Here is a 19,416-nt window from a genome sequence, read left to right as displayed (position 1 = left end):
TCAAATAATAAAAACGAAAAATCTGAACTAATGTCAGCAAATAAAACCAGAAAAAAAAAAAGAGCTAGTAGATAGAAACAGGCAAATAAAGTAGTCTGACAAGAGCACTAAATACTGATAGCTAGAATCATCAACATGAGTAAAGAAATGGACTAGGCAAAACTGGAATAATTGTACAGCTCTAAAATGTCTGATCAGTTAAACTCAAGCACTTCTTGACTTGAAAATGGTTGTATTCTTATCCACAGCATGAAAGTAAATTGATACTATCACAAAGTATCATATTATTTTGTAGTTCTCTCAGAAGCAACTCATAAGAAACGAAGGCTGTAGAAGACAAGTGAATACTTCAAACGGAGCAAGAATTTAAATTGACATAAAGCAAATAAAGGCAGAGTTGTCAGTGCCTTGGAAAAATAAGACCATTTCCCCAACGCCCAAATATAAAAACAATTATTTGCTCAAAGTTTTTAGGCAATGTGCTTAACACAATATAGAATGCTTAGTTATTTGTAACAACCAGCTGCCAGCTGACCTAATCAGCGCTTCACCAATTGAACAAAAGACAGATGCCACAGGTTTGACATTAGTTGAAATGTTTTGTCCGTTGTATGTAACAAGTTTGTTTCTAGTTTGAAGATACAAACCCCAGGATTTAAGAAACAAAAATGAAACAAAACCAAACAGATGGGAGATTTGTTTTGTTAGGTTTTGTTTGTTTTTTTTCTATCTTACAAAACATCTTATTAGAGCTAAGTATTACCATGTCTAGTAAGTGCATGTCACTGTTCTTCACATTTCGTCCAGGGCTTAGTAGCATCCCAAAGCATCTGTGAAATTTATTTAAAAAAAAAAAAAAAAATATATTAGCTTTTCAAAATACAAAAGTATTTTCTTGAACATAATGGCACAGCCACCTACTGCTTCTAATTTAAAGAAAACCTTTCTTAGTAATTTTTTGTTAGTGTTATGGCAACGCTCAGGAAATATCACAACATATATTATAGAAATGACAATGAAATTGTTTTCCAGAATGAAGATGACAGAAATTAGCGTCTAACATGTGAACAATCAATTCTTCTTAAAGACAACTTAGAATATTGAGTTTAAAGATACTGACAATTCCTGTACGTTAGTGATGGAGACTGACAAGAGGAAATTCACTCTCTCCCCAGTCCATTTTAATAATTGTTTTCATACAATCATACGAAAAGTTACAAATTCACCCATTTTATCACCCATAATGTCACTGGTGTAAAACTTCACGAAGCATCGTGGGCCCTTAAAAAACCCCAATTTGCTAAATTCTTAGACTTTCACTCTTTATTTTTTAAAAGAGAAATTCTGTCTTATACAGGATCTTGAATTCCAGGTTTCCCATCCAATCATTTAACAAGAAAATGTTCTTGATATTTTTTTTAGAGTAAAAACACCAACAAAAACCAACCAAACAACAAAACCCAACATTCTTAAAACATTCAGACTTTTGAACTTTCTCAATATTGAAGGCACAAATCCAGGTCTGAAGTTTCTGCAAATTGTCTTTATCTTTCTCTCCTTTGAACATGCTCCATTATGAATAAAAAAAATACCAAACAGAATTATGTATCTGTAACATAAGCTGCAAGCTGTTTTGCACAGACTTTTAAAAATGTTAGATCTCAAAAGAGAAAAAATAAAACAACTTGAAAGCAATTACATCATGAAATATTATGGAAAATTTGGGTTGTATTTCAGAGGGTTTTCCTTTGAGGATTTTTCTTCTGTACGGCTCAGTTCTCTAATACTCAGACATACCACTTTTTATCATTGACTCTCAGAACAACGTAAACCGGAAGCGATCTCTAAGAGCAATCTGATCCAAACATCTACTCAAAAGAGGACCAACTTGAACTGGGTTGCCCTGGGCTTTGTCAAGTGAAGTTCTGAGCATCTCCAAGAACACAGAATGAATGATGTCTTTTGGCAACCTGTTCCAATGCTCAACTCCCTTTGTATTGACAACAACTGGCCTAACTCAACAGAGGAATTTCCAGTGAAGTAACTTCATCTATTGACTCTACTCCTACCACTCTGCAGCTCCAAGAGGAGTCTGGCTCCATCTCCTCCATACCCTTCCACCAGGTATATGAATGCACCAGGAAGAGCCCTCCATTCCCACCTTCTCTAAGGCTGAACAAAAGCAGTTCTGTCACCTGGGCAACCCACTTACCCAAATGAAAATTTAGATTTTTCAGCAAATGTAAATTGTAAGATATTATTTGAACATTCGCAGGTTAGCAATGAAGGCAGTTTCACAGCTTTCAGGCAAGCCCACTGTATCAGGAACAGAGATATAATAGCAACTATCATTTCAATAATGCTATTAACTGTAAAAGCCTGAAGATATGCAATTACTATACCATCTAGTAAATTTGCCCCTATTATGTTTGGGTATATGATTTTCATTTTCCACCTCATTACACTTAAACAGTAACTTACATCCACAATTGTATTTTTTCTTCTCCATACTCTTTCACTACTAGAATCTTAAAAATCAAAGTGGTAAATAGAACAGCAGACAATTTTGATTTGTGTATATAGCGTAATGCAGCACCATGTAAAGCATCCAAGGTAGCTAGGATGCTAGGAATTATATTTAACCACACATGCAGGCTTCTCTGAGAGACTAATTAGACCAGTAAGAACATTATAGTAGACTGACTTACTACTTTTTGTTCCTGGGGTCAAAATAGCTCTGAGAGGGCTATAATTTATAATAGCAGAGGGGTCACTAGCTTCTGGTACATCTGCTAAAGAAAACTGTAAGGCTAAGATTCAGAGGCAGGCAAAATACCTGTGCTTTTCAAAGAACACAGCTCTCAGATCCTAGCTCTTGCTGTGCACCTCTCAGATGTACACAAGTTCTGATGTGTGCCAGCCAAAATTTTTGGGAAGTATGCTTCCAAAAGAGCGTGAGTCAGGAACGAGTAACCCCCGCCTCTCACAGAAGTAGATACTTATGATGACTGGCAGCATCCTGCTACTAGACCAGTCAGGGCTTCCCTTCCCACTAAGTTCAAAGCGCAAAATGAGTTCAAATGAGTTCAGGACCATCACTTGCAGAGGAGCTAGATTTTACGCAAACAGTTGTCAACACATTCAGCTTCCAATTTGAGGAGGCTGAACCACACACCCAGGATTCAAAATGACCTGCACAGACCGTGGGCCTCAGTCTTGCCACATCTGACATGTTGGGTTTTCTGCACTTACAGCTGGCTACCAAGTGGCTATGTGCAGGTGCACTGCTCTGTTTAAATTCAACTAGTTTCTAGACCTGCAAAAATAGAACTGAAATTACTCTTTGCTAATACATATTTCCTTTTATATAAATACAAATGCTACCCATGGATAAGGCTGATGGTATTGAGTTAATATGATGTTTAAGAGTTTCCAGTACTACTGAGCAACCAGCCAATATTCTGTACATAAAACTTTTAAGGACACCAGTCTAAACTTTAACCTAAGCTATACCAACATAACTTGGTATGAACTCTCCTGTATGACTGGTAGCATGCTATATTTAAACACCACTGTACTGAGAACAGTCAATCCTCCCATTTCTCAGAATAAAAAGCTATTTCACTCTTCAGAACAACTTTCTTAAAGGCCATGATCATTAACCAGAATTTTCTTCTTGAATCCCGTAAACAACTGAGACTTGATATCCTACATTGTGGGACTGAGCCTACGTAGTGCCACCCGTGACTCAGACCTGGGAGACAGGAACAAACATTTCTTTACCTGCTTTGACCTAGAAAAAAAACAGGCAAAACCCAGGTCAAACAGGTAGGAAGGGCCAAAGTAACTCAACTGAGAGTAAGCTACTCATCAACGTAACCCAACCATAGGCCCTATCTGAACACCAGGAGGGGGCAAGTTTCTCAGAGTGATACCAGGTATATATATATCCACTGTTCTGAGACCATGAAGAAAGATTCTCAAACTCTTTAGACCAGAGACCAAATCTCTTTAGCAGCAACATTTTTTTGCATTATCATTTCCATTTAGAAATACTTTTGAAGACACATTACATTGCTTAGAAGCTCACTGTCTTACATAACCTGAATTGATCTTTTATACTGGTTTTGAATTTTAATATTATGCAGTGCAAGTACATAAAATGACTTACAAGCCTGCGTATATCATGTCAATTAAATAACTTTTTATTGGCAAAGCTTGTGGTGATAAAAATAGCATCCTCATTGAGCATCCTAAACAACATCAAAATAAGAGCTAATTTTTAAGGAAGATAGCTTTGCTTTGAGGGGGGGAAACTCAACAATCAAATGCTATTCAGAAATGCTTAATTATTCATTATAATGAATAATGCTTATTAATCATTCATTAACTGAATTCTGAAGCTAAAATTATTTAAATTAAAAATACATTGAAAATAGTATTTTTGTTAAAGCCAATGAGTAGCAAAAGCACAATTTTACAATACAAAAGAATGATGATACAAATTCTGCTGTATATTCCTTGTCTAAAATCATAGTTTCATTTTTGAAACAAGAGCTTGAAAGCAAGTGAAGAAATCAGTCTACAGTTTTGGGAGGGTGTGGGCCTTTTTTCTTGATTCTCTTACATCTTGAATTCCCTTTTCACTAAAATTGAATTCTCCTATTGTTACTCTTTTGATAAGATTGCCATCTGGTGGCGTTAGCTGTTTTTAAAATTGAGCTATTGAGAAGGCATTTCCCAATTTAAATTAATACAATACCTACTACTACTGTAGTAACAAAAGTCTACTGTTAATGAACACATTAACTAACTGTTATTCTGCAGGTGCGTGTTCCGCTTCTTGCGCAAATGTTTTGCACAAAAGGTCGGATTATTCTGTCCAAAAGGGATCCCTCATGTAATTTCCAGGAAATACAGAATGAGTCATCAACCGTTCCTGAGCTCTTCACCATCACTTCAAGATAAACACTAGAATCATATTATAAGAAAAACTACAAAGGAATCCTACTCATCTTGAAGACTCCACCAAAACATTGCTGCTTCTAACAAGCAGGTTAAGTCCAAACTTGTACTGTTAAGGTACATTGATCTAACAGATTAACATTCTCCAAGGTTTAACATAGCTCACACAACCTAGCTTGGTTATTTTTACTAAACAGAAAGATGCTAGTAATGCAGGATTACAATAAATCTATGTTTTTGCACTACTTAAAAACAACAGAAAGCAAAATCAAAAGCATTTGAATGTCATGAGTATCCTAACACCACATCCAGAAAGACAATTAAAAGGCAAAACCCCAAGAATGTTTGACTATTACAGGCGATGTTTCTTGTTTTCACCTAAAAATCACACAAATACTTCAAAAGAAATTTAAAACTGAACTGCGCACCTATAAATTAATTATATTATGCAATAATGCTTTCTGTGTTATTGTGTTTTTTTCTGTCGCATAACTTGCAAAGCCAGGGAAAAGTACATTAAATACTGTTCTCTCAAAAACTGAACCTGCATTATTTTTATAAGAATCTTACCTCTCAATGGCCAGTTCTTTGTTCGAGAGTTGCTGAACTGTAATCACCACTTTCTTCTCAATTCCCTGTTTAAGCTTGAAATACAATTTCTCTCTATCCTTTGGCACAGGGCTAAAAGAATAAAGAAACACGTTTCTTTAGCACAGGTATAGAACATTAACTTCTAAATACAGAAAAGAAAGTAGCAGCCCACTTAAACTGTTAATGGCTCAACTTATTTGAGAGACCTTCTCTTCCTTTAGTCACAAGTTAATAAACCGTCACTAAAGAAAAACAGACTATAGGCTCATGCTTAGTAGGCTAATTGTCTGGGGGGCTTATCAGAGAATCATATCCAAAAATGCATGGGCTAATATGGGGTTTAAAATGATAGAAAATATGCTATATACTAGCTATGAAGCAAAAAACCAAATAGGACATTTTCATAGAATTAACGCTTATTATCAACTCTTCCATTCCAAAAAAATCTTGTCATTAACTGTTAGGCAAAGAATACTTTGCCCCCCTGTCCCCTGCAATGCTTAGAGAAGTTTGCATTTTCTAAATCTTCAATAAATTTTGAATTCATTAGCTTATTAAAAAAAAAAACTCAAAAAAAAAGATACCACTAGACTACTTACTCAAGAAAATTGGTTTGACTAAAGTTTTTTAACAGACTTCCTACTATCTTTTCCATTTACACAGGCCTACCTTGAGCATCCCTAACAGAAATCACATATTTAAAAGAAACTAGCTTGAAAAAGGTACCCTGATTTTTAAACTTTTTACAGAAAAGATAGAGAAAAGAAAATTGTAAAAGCAAAGCAACAGTTTCCTTGTTATAACAAGTCTACTATGAAAAGAGGCCAAATCAATTTTACTGCAACATAGCAGCTGTGCATTCTGCAAGTAGCTATGTCCTTTTCTCAAAGAGATTTCTACTTTTCCCTTTCCATTCAGATTACCTAAAATTTCCTTTTCCATCATCTTCTTTTACTTCTAAGGAAACACTAAAAGTGTAAACATCACTATCTGGAGTAGGAAGAACAAAGTCCTTAACATGATCAGATGCTTGTTTGGAAGAACGTTTGAATGCTGTTGAGAAACTATATAAAATTCGGCTGACCTGCGGAAAAGCAAAAGAATTAATAGCGTTACCAAAAATAAAAGAGTATTTTTAATGGGGTACTGTGATGTGGTTTTGAACGTCATAAAATTACTGCCACTTGCCTCTTATACTGAGCACAAAGCATGCCTCATATAAGACAAAACATTCAGACTGGGTGTTTAATTAACCAAGCAAATTCAGTAACAACGTCTCCTATTTCCATTCACATCACATCCACTGCCCGTGTAATGCTCAGTAAGTTAATATATACTACAAGATTAGGAATGCAACTCATTAGAGGACCTGAATAATGTACTTTTCAGGTTGTGTATTTAACAGCAGAACTTACAGCTTGCTCTTATACATATCAAAAAACAAGATTTTTCCTTTTTCAACCTCTATTTTTCCACTCTAGAAAATCCTTTTCTCCCAAACTATCACTTAGTTCTTCCTAAAATATCTAGGGCAGAGTACTGTAAAATGATTAACTCACGAGGTCTACACTACAGCTTTAATCTGAAACCTACCCAAATGAGACCTGAAAAACAGAATACTCGTCTTAAACTTAGGCTTACTAAATCTTCCCATTACAGTGCACTTTGGAATTTTATTGAAATACTGAAAGAAAAAAAATTATATTAATATCCATGCATGACTAGCTGCACATTCTGTGAAACTCATTATATATGTGTTATCATTTTTAAGGCACTATATACCATTTCCACATCTGGAATAACTTCTTAAAATACTGCTTGTATCCTTTTTACCAGTCACTGTACAACATTTAATACTTACTGCCTCTTTAATCTCACAGGAGAAAACATGAATCTGGAACTCTTCTGTTCCACAGCTACTTTCAGTAAATGCAAAACAGTCACTCTCTGAGGTCCCATTTTGTCCACGCACACAAAACAACACCTTATAGATTGGAAAAGAGGCTATCTCCACATTGCTTGATTGATCTATTATTCTGTCAAGGAAGGAAACAGAGAAGATCAATGAAAAAAGGTCAGTAAAACACGCAGGCCTACCTAAAAGGCTTTTCTGCAATTAGATAAATATCTAAACTGTAATTACTACTAAAGTCAAGTACACAAGATGGGCAGGAGGAACAGAAGTGTCAGGCTTTCCGAATTTAAGATGTAAATGTTTCTGGTTGTAACTTTGCCTTAATTTCTTTTATACTCCATAATATAGACAAACATAGTACTGCTATATCATGCAATACCAACAACCACTATGGCTCTGCAATCATTCGTGAAAAACACAAGAGTGGAAATGTAGAAACCACAGCAACCATGAAAATGCAATTTGCACACAAAGATCAAAGAAAATTGAACATTATAAATATCTGTTTAAGAAAACATTATTTATTTGGAATCTACAGGACTGTATAGCTTAGCACATGCTTGCTGCCATGTTCAGGTGAGTATTAATCACAGACCTAAGGGCTCATATAAAATTTTAGATTCCTCTCAAACTCAGAACCCAAACAATATTTCAGAAACTTTAAAGACGACAGCTGGGGTGGTGGTCTCAGAACAGACTACTAGACAGTAAGTTTTAAAGAACAGAGCTACACAGTTCTCCTTTGTCTTTTTGCTACTTGTCCATATGCACATTCACACCAAGGGTGAATAAACATTATTATCTGGACTAGAATCCCAAGTCCATAACAATAAAACTAAAGGACTAATCTTCTAAAGGCAAGAAAAGCCCAGAGAGGATTCAGCATACTGTAATATTAGTGGGACACGTTAAATGGAACCCCACGTGACAAGTGTTCAGATAGCAGGAATGGAAACACTCCTCAAAGGTGACACTGGTGTCACTTGAACTTCGATGGAGTGTATTGTGTCACACATGGATTCACCTTTACAGTTCTGTGCAGGTTCTTAGGCAGTCCTTTGCTTAATGATGTCCTCTGCAATTAATGATCAAAGCAACCTGCAGTTTCACTTGCAAAATAACCTTCTTGAATGGCCACAATGGCTACGAAAATAGGTACAGCACACCTAACATCTCATGTCTATGTGACAGTTGCCATCATAAAAGCATGCAGTGTAATTTCCTAATTCAAATGAAATATCACTGTAACATCAAACAAAATCTTACATTGGGTTCAAAGAGCAAAATGGAAGAAAATAATATATATGCTTGAAGGTCCTTCTGTCTTTCTGTGCAAATGATAGTCAATACACGGATGGAGCACAGAAAGGAAGGAAATCTAACCATGTCCTTCAGATATTTTGGTATTAGAGTTTAAAAATAAAAATCTTGAATATTGAGATGCTTCCTACTTCTGGATGCAAGATTGCTACAGGTGCACCTTTAGTGCATCCTGATTAAGAACTCTTGACTCCCTCATTACTAATTAAAAGACCCTTCTCACATAAGGCAAGTAAATGTTTTCTAGTATCTAGAGACTATCAGCACATGCATCATGGGGCAGACGCAAGTGAGACTTGGCTTTAGCATAGCAATCTCTGGAAATGGAGACCAGCATCTCAAGTCCTCAACACATACAGAAGAGTCTAACACAAACTTCTTCAGCTAACCCAAGGCCAGCAGGACTACTACTGTCTCAACATATTAACTTTGGAGGTGATTACAGACTAAGAAGGTTGGGAGGAAACAGACATTACCAGTTCTCCCTTTCCAGTGTATCTCTTATTATCACATTTGAACAGAGATGCAGGTAGAAAGATGCTTTTGTTGACACTGTATGGCAACCACTACCACCAACTATGTACCACATGTCACATTTGAGCATGTATTTTCTTGCTTCGGGGAATTTCTCAAAAATAACTGTCTTCAGCAAGAACTTCAGACACAAATCCAGCAACTCTACTTCCCCGTGCGAGTAACAAACTCAGAATCCACCTTTTATGTGTCTACGCAAGTAACCAAAAAAAACATTTGTACATTACCTTACTGAGCCTTCTGGAATGTTTGGAACGTAAAGCGTTACAGATAAAGGGGCTTGACTTGAGGACTTCATGTTTGCCATGGCATGTAGAGCTTCCGGTTCATTTCGAGGGGCAGACACCTTTGTACAACCTAAATAAGTCAGTTTGTTAAACAATACGCTGTCCTCTTCCAGGGGTTCACCAGGAGAAGATGGTTTTGGTGCAGAGATTTCTGAAAATGAAGAAACCACTTCTGTAACCATTTGTTTTTATTTTTTTACACATGGTTTTCTGAATGAGTTCCATAGCAAAATCTCCCACTTTTTCTGAGAATGGACATGGGAGTCAGAAGTCCAGCTCCAATAGTAAGAATTCCATTTGGCAGCTTAATATTAAGTCTATCCTATTCTAAGGCATACTTCCAAGTATGGCATAGGGACAAATTGCCTTTTGATTCTTTTTAGCAATGCTGGAACACAATTTTTCTTTAAGTTCGATTCCCCAGATATTCTTTTCTTTAGTTTGCTTATACCTCCTCCTAAGTCCTACTCATCGTTTTGCATAAAAGATGCCTCTAATTCTCTCCTCTCCCACGTCTTTGCAGCTTGTGCAGAATTATTAAATGTGCTTCATATTCCTGGCTATATTACCTGCATGAAACCATCAGGGAGCTGGAGAAAAGAAAAAGTATATCTGTTTGTTTCTCTACTCAGTGGAAGTGAAGTGTTCTTTTTCCACTATCACACTATTATGGACAAGGGCAATCTTGAGGGAGCTTTTGGGAGTTTTGCTGTTATTGCCGTTTTCTGGTGGGTTTTTTTAAGGCATTAGAGAAACAAGAGGAGAGGTGGGAGAAAAATTCATTAAGTATGGAATCAGAGTAGTCTAGGTTGGAAAAGACCTTTAGAGGTCATCTAGCTTTAACTCCTGCTCAGAAACAGATCAGGCTAGATTAGGGCTAGTTTCAAAACTGGATCAGGTTTCTCAGAGCCCTGTCCAGCTGAGTTTTGGTATCTCCAGACATTCCAAACCCCTCTAAGCAATCTGCCCTGTTATTTCTATTTCTTATTACTATAGCCAATTATTTCCATAATACTTAAATCACAAAGGTTGCAAAATTGAATTATTCCTATTGGAGGGGGGATGTATCTACAAGTATTTCTTTGTTCATTCATGCTAAGGGTTGTGTTCTGTTTGAAACACATCAAACAGGGAGCCAGTAAAGTAAGCTTCTCAAAAATGCAGCATACATGCAATTAAGAGAAGGGTGTTTCCATTATGCATAAACTGTCTATCTTATTATACCGCAAAAACTTTTTTTTTTTTACTTTGCAAACAGATGCTATAGGAATTAGCTGACACAATGCCACAGAAGTGTTCTGCATATTACTGAGGAAAAAAGAATTGTAATTCAAGGCCCACAGAGATGGCCAAAGTTTTGTATTCCTTGTATATATTTAAAACAAACAAACAAGATACAATATATTTTACATAAAATATATACAAGTTTACACAAAAAGCTTTCAGTCCTCCCTTTTTCACCAAAACTTCAAATACCAGAAAAGTACCTCAGTCATTCCCAGCAAATATCAAATGTAAAGCTGTCCTTACTGATACCTGGTGATAGAACCAGAGGTAAAAAGCCTATCAGTTTGCTCAGGGTATTCTCCAGTACAGTTTTGCAATGAAACTCCAGAAAGCTTTATGTTCATTTTAAGGTTAACTTAAAACTGCATAAAGAAAAAACCTGTCATATATGATTGAGAGTAGAAGCACTGGAGCAATACCTGTAGTAGAAGGGTCTAAAACAAGGTGCAAAGATGGCTGATTTGTTTGACCTGCTGACTCATCCCCAGCTGCCTGGCCGCTTGCATTGCTGAAACTTTCTCGGAGAGCAGTGAAACTGTTCTGGTCTTTCTCAGAATCCCTCAGTATTTCTTCCATTGCCTTCTCCAGCTGATCATCTCCATTGGAAAATACCTGTAAGCAGAAGCAGATGACATTTTTCAAAGGTACTTGTAGTTTTACTTTCACTATTATTTTTCAAACAGATAGTCTTACTCATTGCAAAAGTTAAGAAACTTTGCTGAACAAGATGACACACTAAGAATCAACAAAATTAAATCAAATATAATCCAATGTCCCATCCCATTACATATAATGCACATATTCTTTCTGCTAATTCAACAACCATCCATCTAAAAACTACAAACCTGTTATGTTAGGAGAGGGCTGTGTGTTTAGATCCTCCATTCAGAACAAAGATCAACAGACTTTGTTATAGATTACTATTAAAGAAAATTTTACTTTCTTAGTACTATCCAATCCATTTCAGTTGTTTCACTAACTGTCCCACACATAGGAGGGGCGCAAGTCTAAGGAAATGGCGAGACATGTTCCTTAGGAAAAACAAACAAACCAGCCTTTCACAAGTACTAGCTTTTCAGACAAAAAAAACCCCCATGGCCAATAATAAAATTGCATCATGGATTCTACCTTCAGTCCACCTGCCTCTTTCCAGACATAATTACTAAAGCAGCAGCTAGTGTTTAATACAGACAGAAATAATCAGTTTTAAATAACTGCCAAATAGTTATGCAAAGGCAGACTAAGTACTTATTGTCCTTTCAAGGGGAACAAACTCCTGTTGTTCCAAGCGGACCAAAACCAGTAAGTCAGCTACTGCAACTCAACTGGGGAAATTTGTAATTAACAAATCAGCTGTCACCCAAACGCTAAAACATTCTGCTATTTAGAGGTAGAAAGCTTTTAGAAAAAGTCTTAGTCTTAGGAAAACTAAATTAAGACCGAAAAATCAAGACCCTCTACAGTCTATTCCTATGCAGCCTAATTAAATGCTTTTAAGATAACAACATTCAGAGTCTCTGATCCCTAAATAAAGAATATTTCCCAAGCTTTAATCTGAAGCTCATTCTTTGAAAAGAACTTTTTAGTCCTTTACTAATGTTTAATTCCACAGAATCCTAAGCTGACTCTTGAAAAAGTTATTAAAAGAAAAACTGAACTGCCACTTTTTGACAGATTTGCTTAATCTGAGCTGTTACTTTCACTGGTAATAAACAAGGACAAAAATTACAGTCTAAGAGTCTCCTCAAGCACACATAAGTATCTTTAACTATTTGAAAGAAGTTGCAATCTTTTCATCAACACAAATCTTACTACACATTTAAAATAAAGTAATAGTACACCTTTAGCTGAGGTTTTTCATCTTTTCCAGAAGTGTCCTCAGATTGCTGATGAACCAGGACAAATTCTTCATTAATTAATGTGGATACAGTTTCAGGAATCCTATGGGCTTTGCTAAATGATGTTTTGACTTCCATCTCAGGTCAGTATTCTTCTCCTGCCACAAGAACCTAACAAAGAAGGAAAAATATTAAATAACCAGTTTTGAAGCTATAATCAATATCTTAATAGGTGTAATACAAAGTTATTGTGGAATAATATAATACTTAAAGTTATATGAGTATATTATACTATATTCCTCAAACTCTGATTTCATTGGTATAAGGATTTTTAGGGTGTGTGTTTAACAGCTGTGATTTAACAGCAGTGGCTGTTAGCTGTGTGTATAGATAACACATGAGGAAGCTCACCTTGGAGCTTCCACTTCCCCTGTTTTTAATCTTCCAGAGTCTGCTCCCTCGACCTCCCTAATTCCTGCCCTCATTCTCCCTCATACAGGTGTATTTCTTACCCAGAGTGTCAGACAGCGTGTGTGAAGATGCAGACTACCTGAAGACTAATTTTCCAAAAACTGCATATAAAAGTGTATGCTCTCCACATGAAAGCATATTTAGCAATAGATTATGTTAGAGTTGTTTTTATTATTCTTTATAGCTATATGTGATACTAGTCAAAGGTGATACTAAACCACAATCACATCCTTCTCAGTAAATTTCTCTGAAACCACCTGCAGATTTAAAATAAACCATGCCATTTAAAAAAACAAAACAAACTCCAAACTATAAATATTATGGAAACTGAGGTTTCCCTTGTCTGCACAGCAAAAAATAGATCTAGAGGAAGAAAAAAAAAAAAAAAAAAAAAGGAGAGGGGGGCAAAATAGTGGTCAGCCTATACATTACAAGTTCATATAAAAATACAGAACCAAAACCATTCCTAGCACTTCAGAATGAGGACAGTACTGTATGTATCCACCAAATAAAGACAGTATCACCCACGTTAATTCAGAATGTATTCCCTGATTCCTTAGGGAATGAAGAGCTAGAATGAAGAGCACTGTATATTAGACTTCTTATACTTTTAATGTTTTTATATTTTCTGTGTTAAAAAAAGAGAAGAGAGATTTTCAAACTGAATTTATAAAGAGCATGCACTTCCAGATATGGTCTGTTTCCATTTCAGTTTCCTGAAAAACACTACTCTGAGTGCTGGGATTTATTGTGCTTAAGACTCTGAGTTTGGAAGAGTCACATATAGCACAGGGGGAAAAAAACTGCTATTGTCACCTTTGCGAGGCTGGAAAGTGCCCAAAGAGGGGTAGCTCAACCAAGCATCCATTGTGACTGGCGCACAAGGACAGGTTTAGCTTCACATTGCCTTTTGCAGCAGTACCAAGGTGCAGAACTGTGCCACGCTTGCTTCTCTCAGTTCCAAAACACCACGTGAACAAGAAAAGAATGCAAATTTAGGTCTAGCTATAGGGAACCACAAAAACAGGACTTAAAAAAAAGACATGCATGTTCTCCACCATTGTGAACAGGGATTACTTAACACGCTAGCCACAAGAGGCAGTTCAGCAACTTTGGACCAAAAACAAGTATAGGAACTGGACTACTTTCAGTACAAAAATATTTTGTATCACTTTTGAAACTACAATCAACAACAGACTTGGCTTGTCATAACCATTTATACATGCAACTCTACAAAAAGGTTTTCCCTCTCCCTAACCTAGCCACAATTTTACCCATCAACCCAGTGAAGGTATTATACAGAAAAATGCCAGAAAAACTAAAGAACTCAGATTCAGTTATCTGTTGATAACTGACTTGTATAGCATAAAAACTTGTTAGCAGATTCACATTATAAAAAAGCCACTAAACAGCTATAATATTCAGAGAGTGATTACAAATTTAGATTAGCAATTTAGCACTTTCTGTTGTCTTTCATATCTAAGACTAAGCGTGAACTCACAAGCATAAATATTTTTCAGAGAGATGATGTAATCTGAGCTCCACCCAATCTTAGGTAATGGATTCACCGCTGGAATAAGTTCTGGTTCAGCTTTTTTACAGCATCTTTAAAGATCTTTCTGGCAAAAGACAGACAGAGTTTTAATACACAAGATTTTAAGTATATTATAAACAGTTTATTAATTCCATGCATTTTTTAACAAATGTTATGTTGTAAAAACATTGCTGAAGAGCTTGTGTGTTATTTGCAATAAACAGCAAGTCTAGCTTAAAATTACTATTAATTTCAAAGTAAATCCTCAACATAAAAGTGAAGGCCCGCTATTATAGAATTCTTTGAGGGCAATGAAAGGACATAAAATTATGTTCCCCAACTACAGCATACCCTGAGTAATCATTAGCTCTGCAGTTGCACCACCATTAGAGAAAACAGCAGAGGATTACTGTCAGTCCCATCAGGAGCAAAGCTCTAGTCTACCAGAAGCCTTTCTCCCTCCCACCCCATACCTACTATTGCTGGACTTAGTGAGGAGGACGTAGATGAACCCTCACCACTACTTCTAGCACATTTGCAGAAAGGAGGGATCACAAGATAAGCTATTTTGACATCTCTTCTGTTTACTTATGGGAGAATAACACCGGAACTCCAATATAAGATGGTTCTAATTAATTATCAAAAGACAAATGCAAGCTGCTAACATTCTTATCACCAGTTCTTCTTTCTACAGCAAAGAAAGAACTGACTGGCACACTGTGAACAAGGAAAAAATTTTTGTAGCAATATTTTAATAATAAAACCAGGGAAAATGTAACATTTGTAAAGCCAAAGAAAATTACGGTAACGCAACTAGAGAAGCATACTGATGTACAAAATATGTGTTCTTGCCCTATGTGGATAAAGGCAGCTTAAGATAATTCCTACTTCCTAAATTTTAATCTGGAAGACAAAGGAAATACTATAAACATTAGAAGATCGCAAGGAGCTTCTCATTCAGATCAGATACTTAAAAGCATACCATACACATTCTTGCAATTACATTTGAGTTGCAAGGACTTTAACGTCATTAAGAGCGTACTCCAAGCTTGTCTTTACAATCAGCTCAAACCACCACATCCAGTGCCGACACATACCTTTTTCCATACACAACTATGTTAGCTGAATAAATTGCCACCCAGAACCCCTAATTCCAGCCTTTCATCATAGCCTACTCTGACCTGCCATCAGTGTTACTTACTTGAATGCCTTCTATCCCATTTCAGTCAAAACAAAGCCACATTAGTTTCAGTTTAGCAGTAAAACACAAACAGGTCAGACACTCAGGAAGTGAATGCCTCAGCCAGAAGAAAGCAGTTCGACACTCTTCAGCTCACACAAGAACAGCTACAAGAACAAGTCTACAAACCACTCAGGTCTTCTGCTAAGACAACCTCTTATGTCCATGCTAGAGAATCTGCCATATGACAAATAAATAGCAGTGCTCTATTGATCATTCATGGAAAATACATGTACTAAAAATGAAAATCTCAGAGCGAACAGACTATTCATTTCCTACTCCCTTCTAGTCACATGCTATTTAGAAAGCAAAAACTTTATACCTAGTATTTTATGATCCATATTTGATCAAAAATAGTTTTTAATACCAGAGACAAACTAAGTACCAACAATCATGATCAAGTCATTTTTTCAAATTAAACAACTTGAATAAAGTTCATGTCAGAATTTAAGAATATAACTGTGAGTCTCATGAAGATTTTTGAGATTTATACCATCTCAAGTAGTAAGCTACTTAGAGGGAAAAAGTTTCTATTTTTGATGTTATAAAGGCAAATGATCTAATACTTCAGCTAAGCACTTTTGAGGAAAAGCAGTAAAAAGAATAAAAACCTCTCTGAAAGAATCAGGCATTAAGGTTATTTGGGGAAGGGAAGGAGTAGAACATCTGAAGCGGTTTTTGGGGTTTTTTTATTCTTTAGTAACAAGAAAAGAGAGTCGTGCATTCTGGACCTCATGCATTCCAGTCACCTCCAGTCAGTAGACAGTTATGTCATTTCCCTTTTGTCACGAGCTTTAGTCCTATTGAGGACTTGCTCCTTTTTTACTCAGTAATGAGTTATACACTTGAACTCCCCTTTCTCCTACAAAAGGTAAAGAACAAATGACAGTGTCACCTATTAGACGCGTACAAAATCTAGGAACAGACTCCTACTAATAAAGTCATACATAATCCTGTCTGATTGTCCTTTATTACGATGAAAAGTGGAAAGTTAAGAATGTAAGAATCTATTCTTGATTGCATTAGTCAGAACTTGCAGACAGTTGTACAATCTACAACCATGCTAAGTTTCCTCCCTGAAGTTAGCAGCAGACAATCCTGGAGCTGAATGCTGTCTCAGAATACTGATGAAAGAGGTTTAGCATTTGCTTTATCAGTTTAAAGTTATGGGGAGGGCAGCAACCAGCAGAGAGGGGCTGACAGTCAGGGACAGGAAAGGCAGCAACCATGATGCACTTCAGCTACTTCTGCACAAACTCCAGTGGCTTAGTTTAAGCTGCTTATGCAGTTTAGTTCCAAATGAACAAATGTGGCCAAGGTGGGAATACACCTTCTGTTCTGCCAACACTGCTCCAAGGATTAAAACCTCAGACCAGATGGTAACTTCCCAGACCACCAGAGCCAAGAGTCAGAACTGCTCTTCCAACAACGCCTTCAGAAAGATGACAACAAATTGTGCTTTGAAAGTTCTTTCCACAGTAAGAAGTACAGGCAAGTATGTACTACTACCGCAAGGAAGTAAATTCTACAAAAGAACCATCTTGAACAGTCATGCTCTTTCCTATAGAGAAGGTAATTTTTCCTCCACACTTTGATGAACAATACCACACAGAAAAAAAATTCAGAAACCCAGCAACAAATACACAGGAGGATATTTTGCTAAACACAGCTAAATAAAGCCTATTATAATGAAAGGATTAAAGTTTTTAAAAGTAACAATTTCAGAAAGGGCTTTCTGACAAACAGATTTTGAGGCCAAAGGATTTTGAAGATACAAAGTGATTAAACAGACTTACCTAGTTTTAAAAGGGGGGTGGGGTGGCAGTGGATTTTGCTCTGAAGAATACCTTAAGTTGTAGTGATACTACAATGACTGAAGAAAAGCTATTGCCTTTTTTTTTCTTTAATTTTGTAGCTTTAGTCAAGTCACTTCATCTCTCTGCTGTACTTCAGTTCCTAGTGTTTTGCTTATACAAAGTCCTGGATAAAATCTAAGCCGTACTACTTGGAATATAAGTGCTTTGGGACCAGAGACCGGAACTTACTACGCATACGTGCAGTACTATGCTTTAGGAGGTCCAAACCTAGCAGCTTCCCCACTTCGTTCCAGAAAGACATCTCAGGTTCACTGCAGCTCCCTTTCTAATGTAGCCTAAGCGGTTGAAGAGCAAGAGAAGCTGAAGAACAGTGATCCTGGAAGAACCAGGTGGATGCAGCACTGAATCAGAGTAAGAGACACAGAACAGAGATGCTCCTAATTCCTTCCCTCCCTAACTCTTCCATGTATTACGTATTGAATCCAAACTTGCAAAACCACATCACATACAGAAAGACTAATACCTAGGTAGTGATGTATGTCCATGGGATTGCTGGGCAGAGTAGCTCAAGGCAGGTCACTGCTGGCAACACACAGTCACTATCACAGGGGAAGAAGAATCAAAGGTAGGGCCACTGACTTTCCAAAAGGCAGCTGCTTTGCAGACCTGATTAGATTCAAAAAATTCCTCATCAAACTGGTCCCCAATAGTAAATACCAATTTTTACATGAACCAGTCTTCTGAAGCAGTTACCAGACATTTTTGGCTTTACTTTCAGTTTGTGTTCAACAAATATCTGAGTTACTGCTCAAGTTCACTGTTGGTTGGCTGGGGTGGATGGAATTTTCTTTTAATTTTGTTTCATCGGTATAACTATCAAAACCAACAAAAAAAATGACAAAATGTAGAGCCACGTAATAAAAGGAAAAGACAACAGAAAAGCAATATAAATGTGGATCTATCTATTTTCAGTAAGCAACAAGAAACATGTTTTAAAAGGAAGCTTTCTGCCTTCTTGAAAGACAAGAATCAATGGCAGGCTGATTCATACTTTCTTTTACCAGACAAACACCATCAAGTCTTGTATCAAAGACAGGCTTTCAAAGCCATTGAGTTTGCCTGATGATCTCAACCCCCAAAGAAGATACTGGTAAATAAGTTCTATCTATTTCAGAACTAAAGTTCCTCAAGGAAATCCCTGCGAGCTTTCCAAAGAGGAAGGTGCAATACAGCTATGTAGAGATTCGCCTTCTGCTAGCAGATGTCTGAAGTAGAAGCGTACACTGAAAACCATGGTTTATTCCCTTTTTTTGAGCCACACAACAAAACACATGACAGCAAAAAGAGCATTAAGCTAACTGAACTTGAAATCACAGATGCTCTGTGGCTCAGATTTCTAGGTGACTGAAGTGATGTGGTTCCATTCTAACTTGTGCTTAGGGAACTGGAAACTGGACACTGTCAGTTATACACATACAGCTGACTGCCTCAACCACAGCATCTTACTTTTAAGAAATGTGTCAAGACTATATGTGACTGTAGCTTTCACCTCATGAGCTTGTTAACTTTAAGAGGCATATCTTCCCCAGAAAGCTAGCAAATGCTTCAAATACACAA

General features: G+C 36.6%; 1 protein-coding gene across 11 annotated transcripts in view; it reads right to left on the bottom strand.

Annotated features, from left to right (window-relative positions):
- Positions 1-19,416, bottom strand: part of RABGAP1L (RAB GTPase activating protein 1 like) — a 247,988-nt gene that overhangs the window by 214,891 nt on the left and 13,681 nt on the right. For 7 of the 11 annotated variants that reach the window (XM_054834162.1, XM_054834155.1, XM_054834152.1 and 4 more), the window contains 8 exons: positions 14,710-14,827; positions 12,741-12,908; positions 11,319-11,511; positions 9,553-9,763; positions 7,418-7,592; positions 6,480-6,640; positions 5,536-5,646; positions 764-830 (listed from right to left, as the gene is read on the bottom strand). In XM_054834162.1, the coding sequence (XP_054690137.1) occupies positions 764-830; positions 5,536-5,646; positions 6,480-6,640; positions 7,418-7,592; positions 9,553-9,763; positions 11,319-11,511; positions 12,741-12,875 (1,053 nt within the window). In that variant the 5' untranslated portion in view covers positions 12,876-12,908; positions 14,710-14,827. The remainder of the gene's footprint in view (positions 1-763; positions 831-5,535; positions 5,647-6,479; positions 6,641-7,417; positions 7,593-9,552; positions 9,764-11,318; positions 11,512-12,740; positions 12,909-14,709; positions 14,828-19,416) is intronic. The other 4 variants (XM_054834163.1, XM_054834153.1, XM_054834159.1 and 1 more) reach the window with 2 other exon arrangements.

This window comes from Grus americana, chromosome 8 (assembly GCF_028858705.1).
Source record: "Grus americana isolate bGruAme1 chromosome 8, bGruAme1.mat, whole genome shotgun sequence".
Classification (NCBI taxonomy): Eukaryota; Metazoa; Chordata; class Aves; order Gruiformes; family Gruidae; genus Grus; species Grus americana.
Note: the sequence above shows the minus strand (reverse complement) of the source record. Positions and strands in the feature narration are given on the sequence as shown.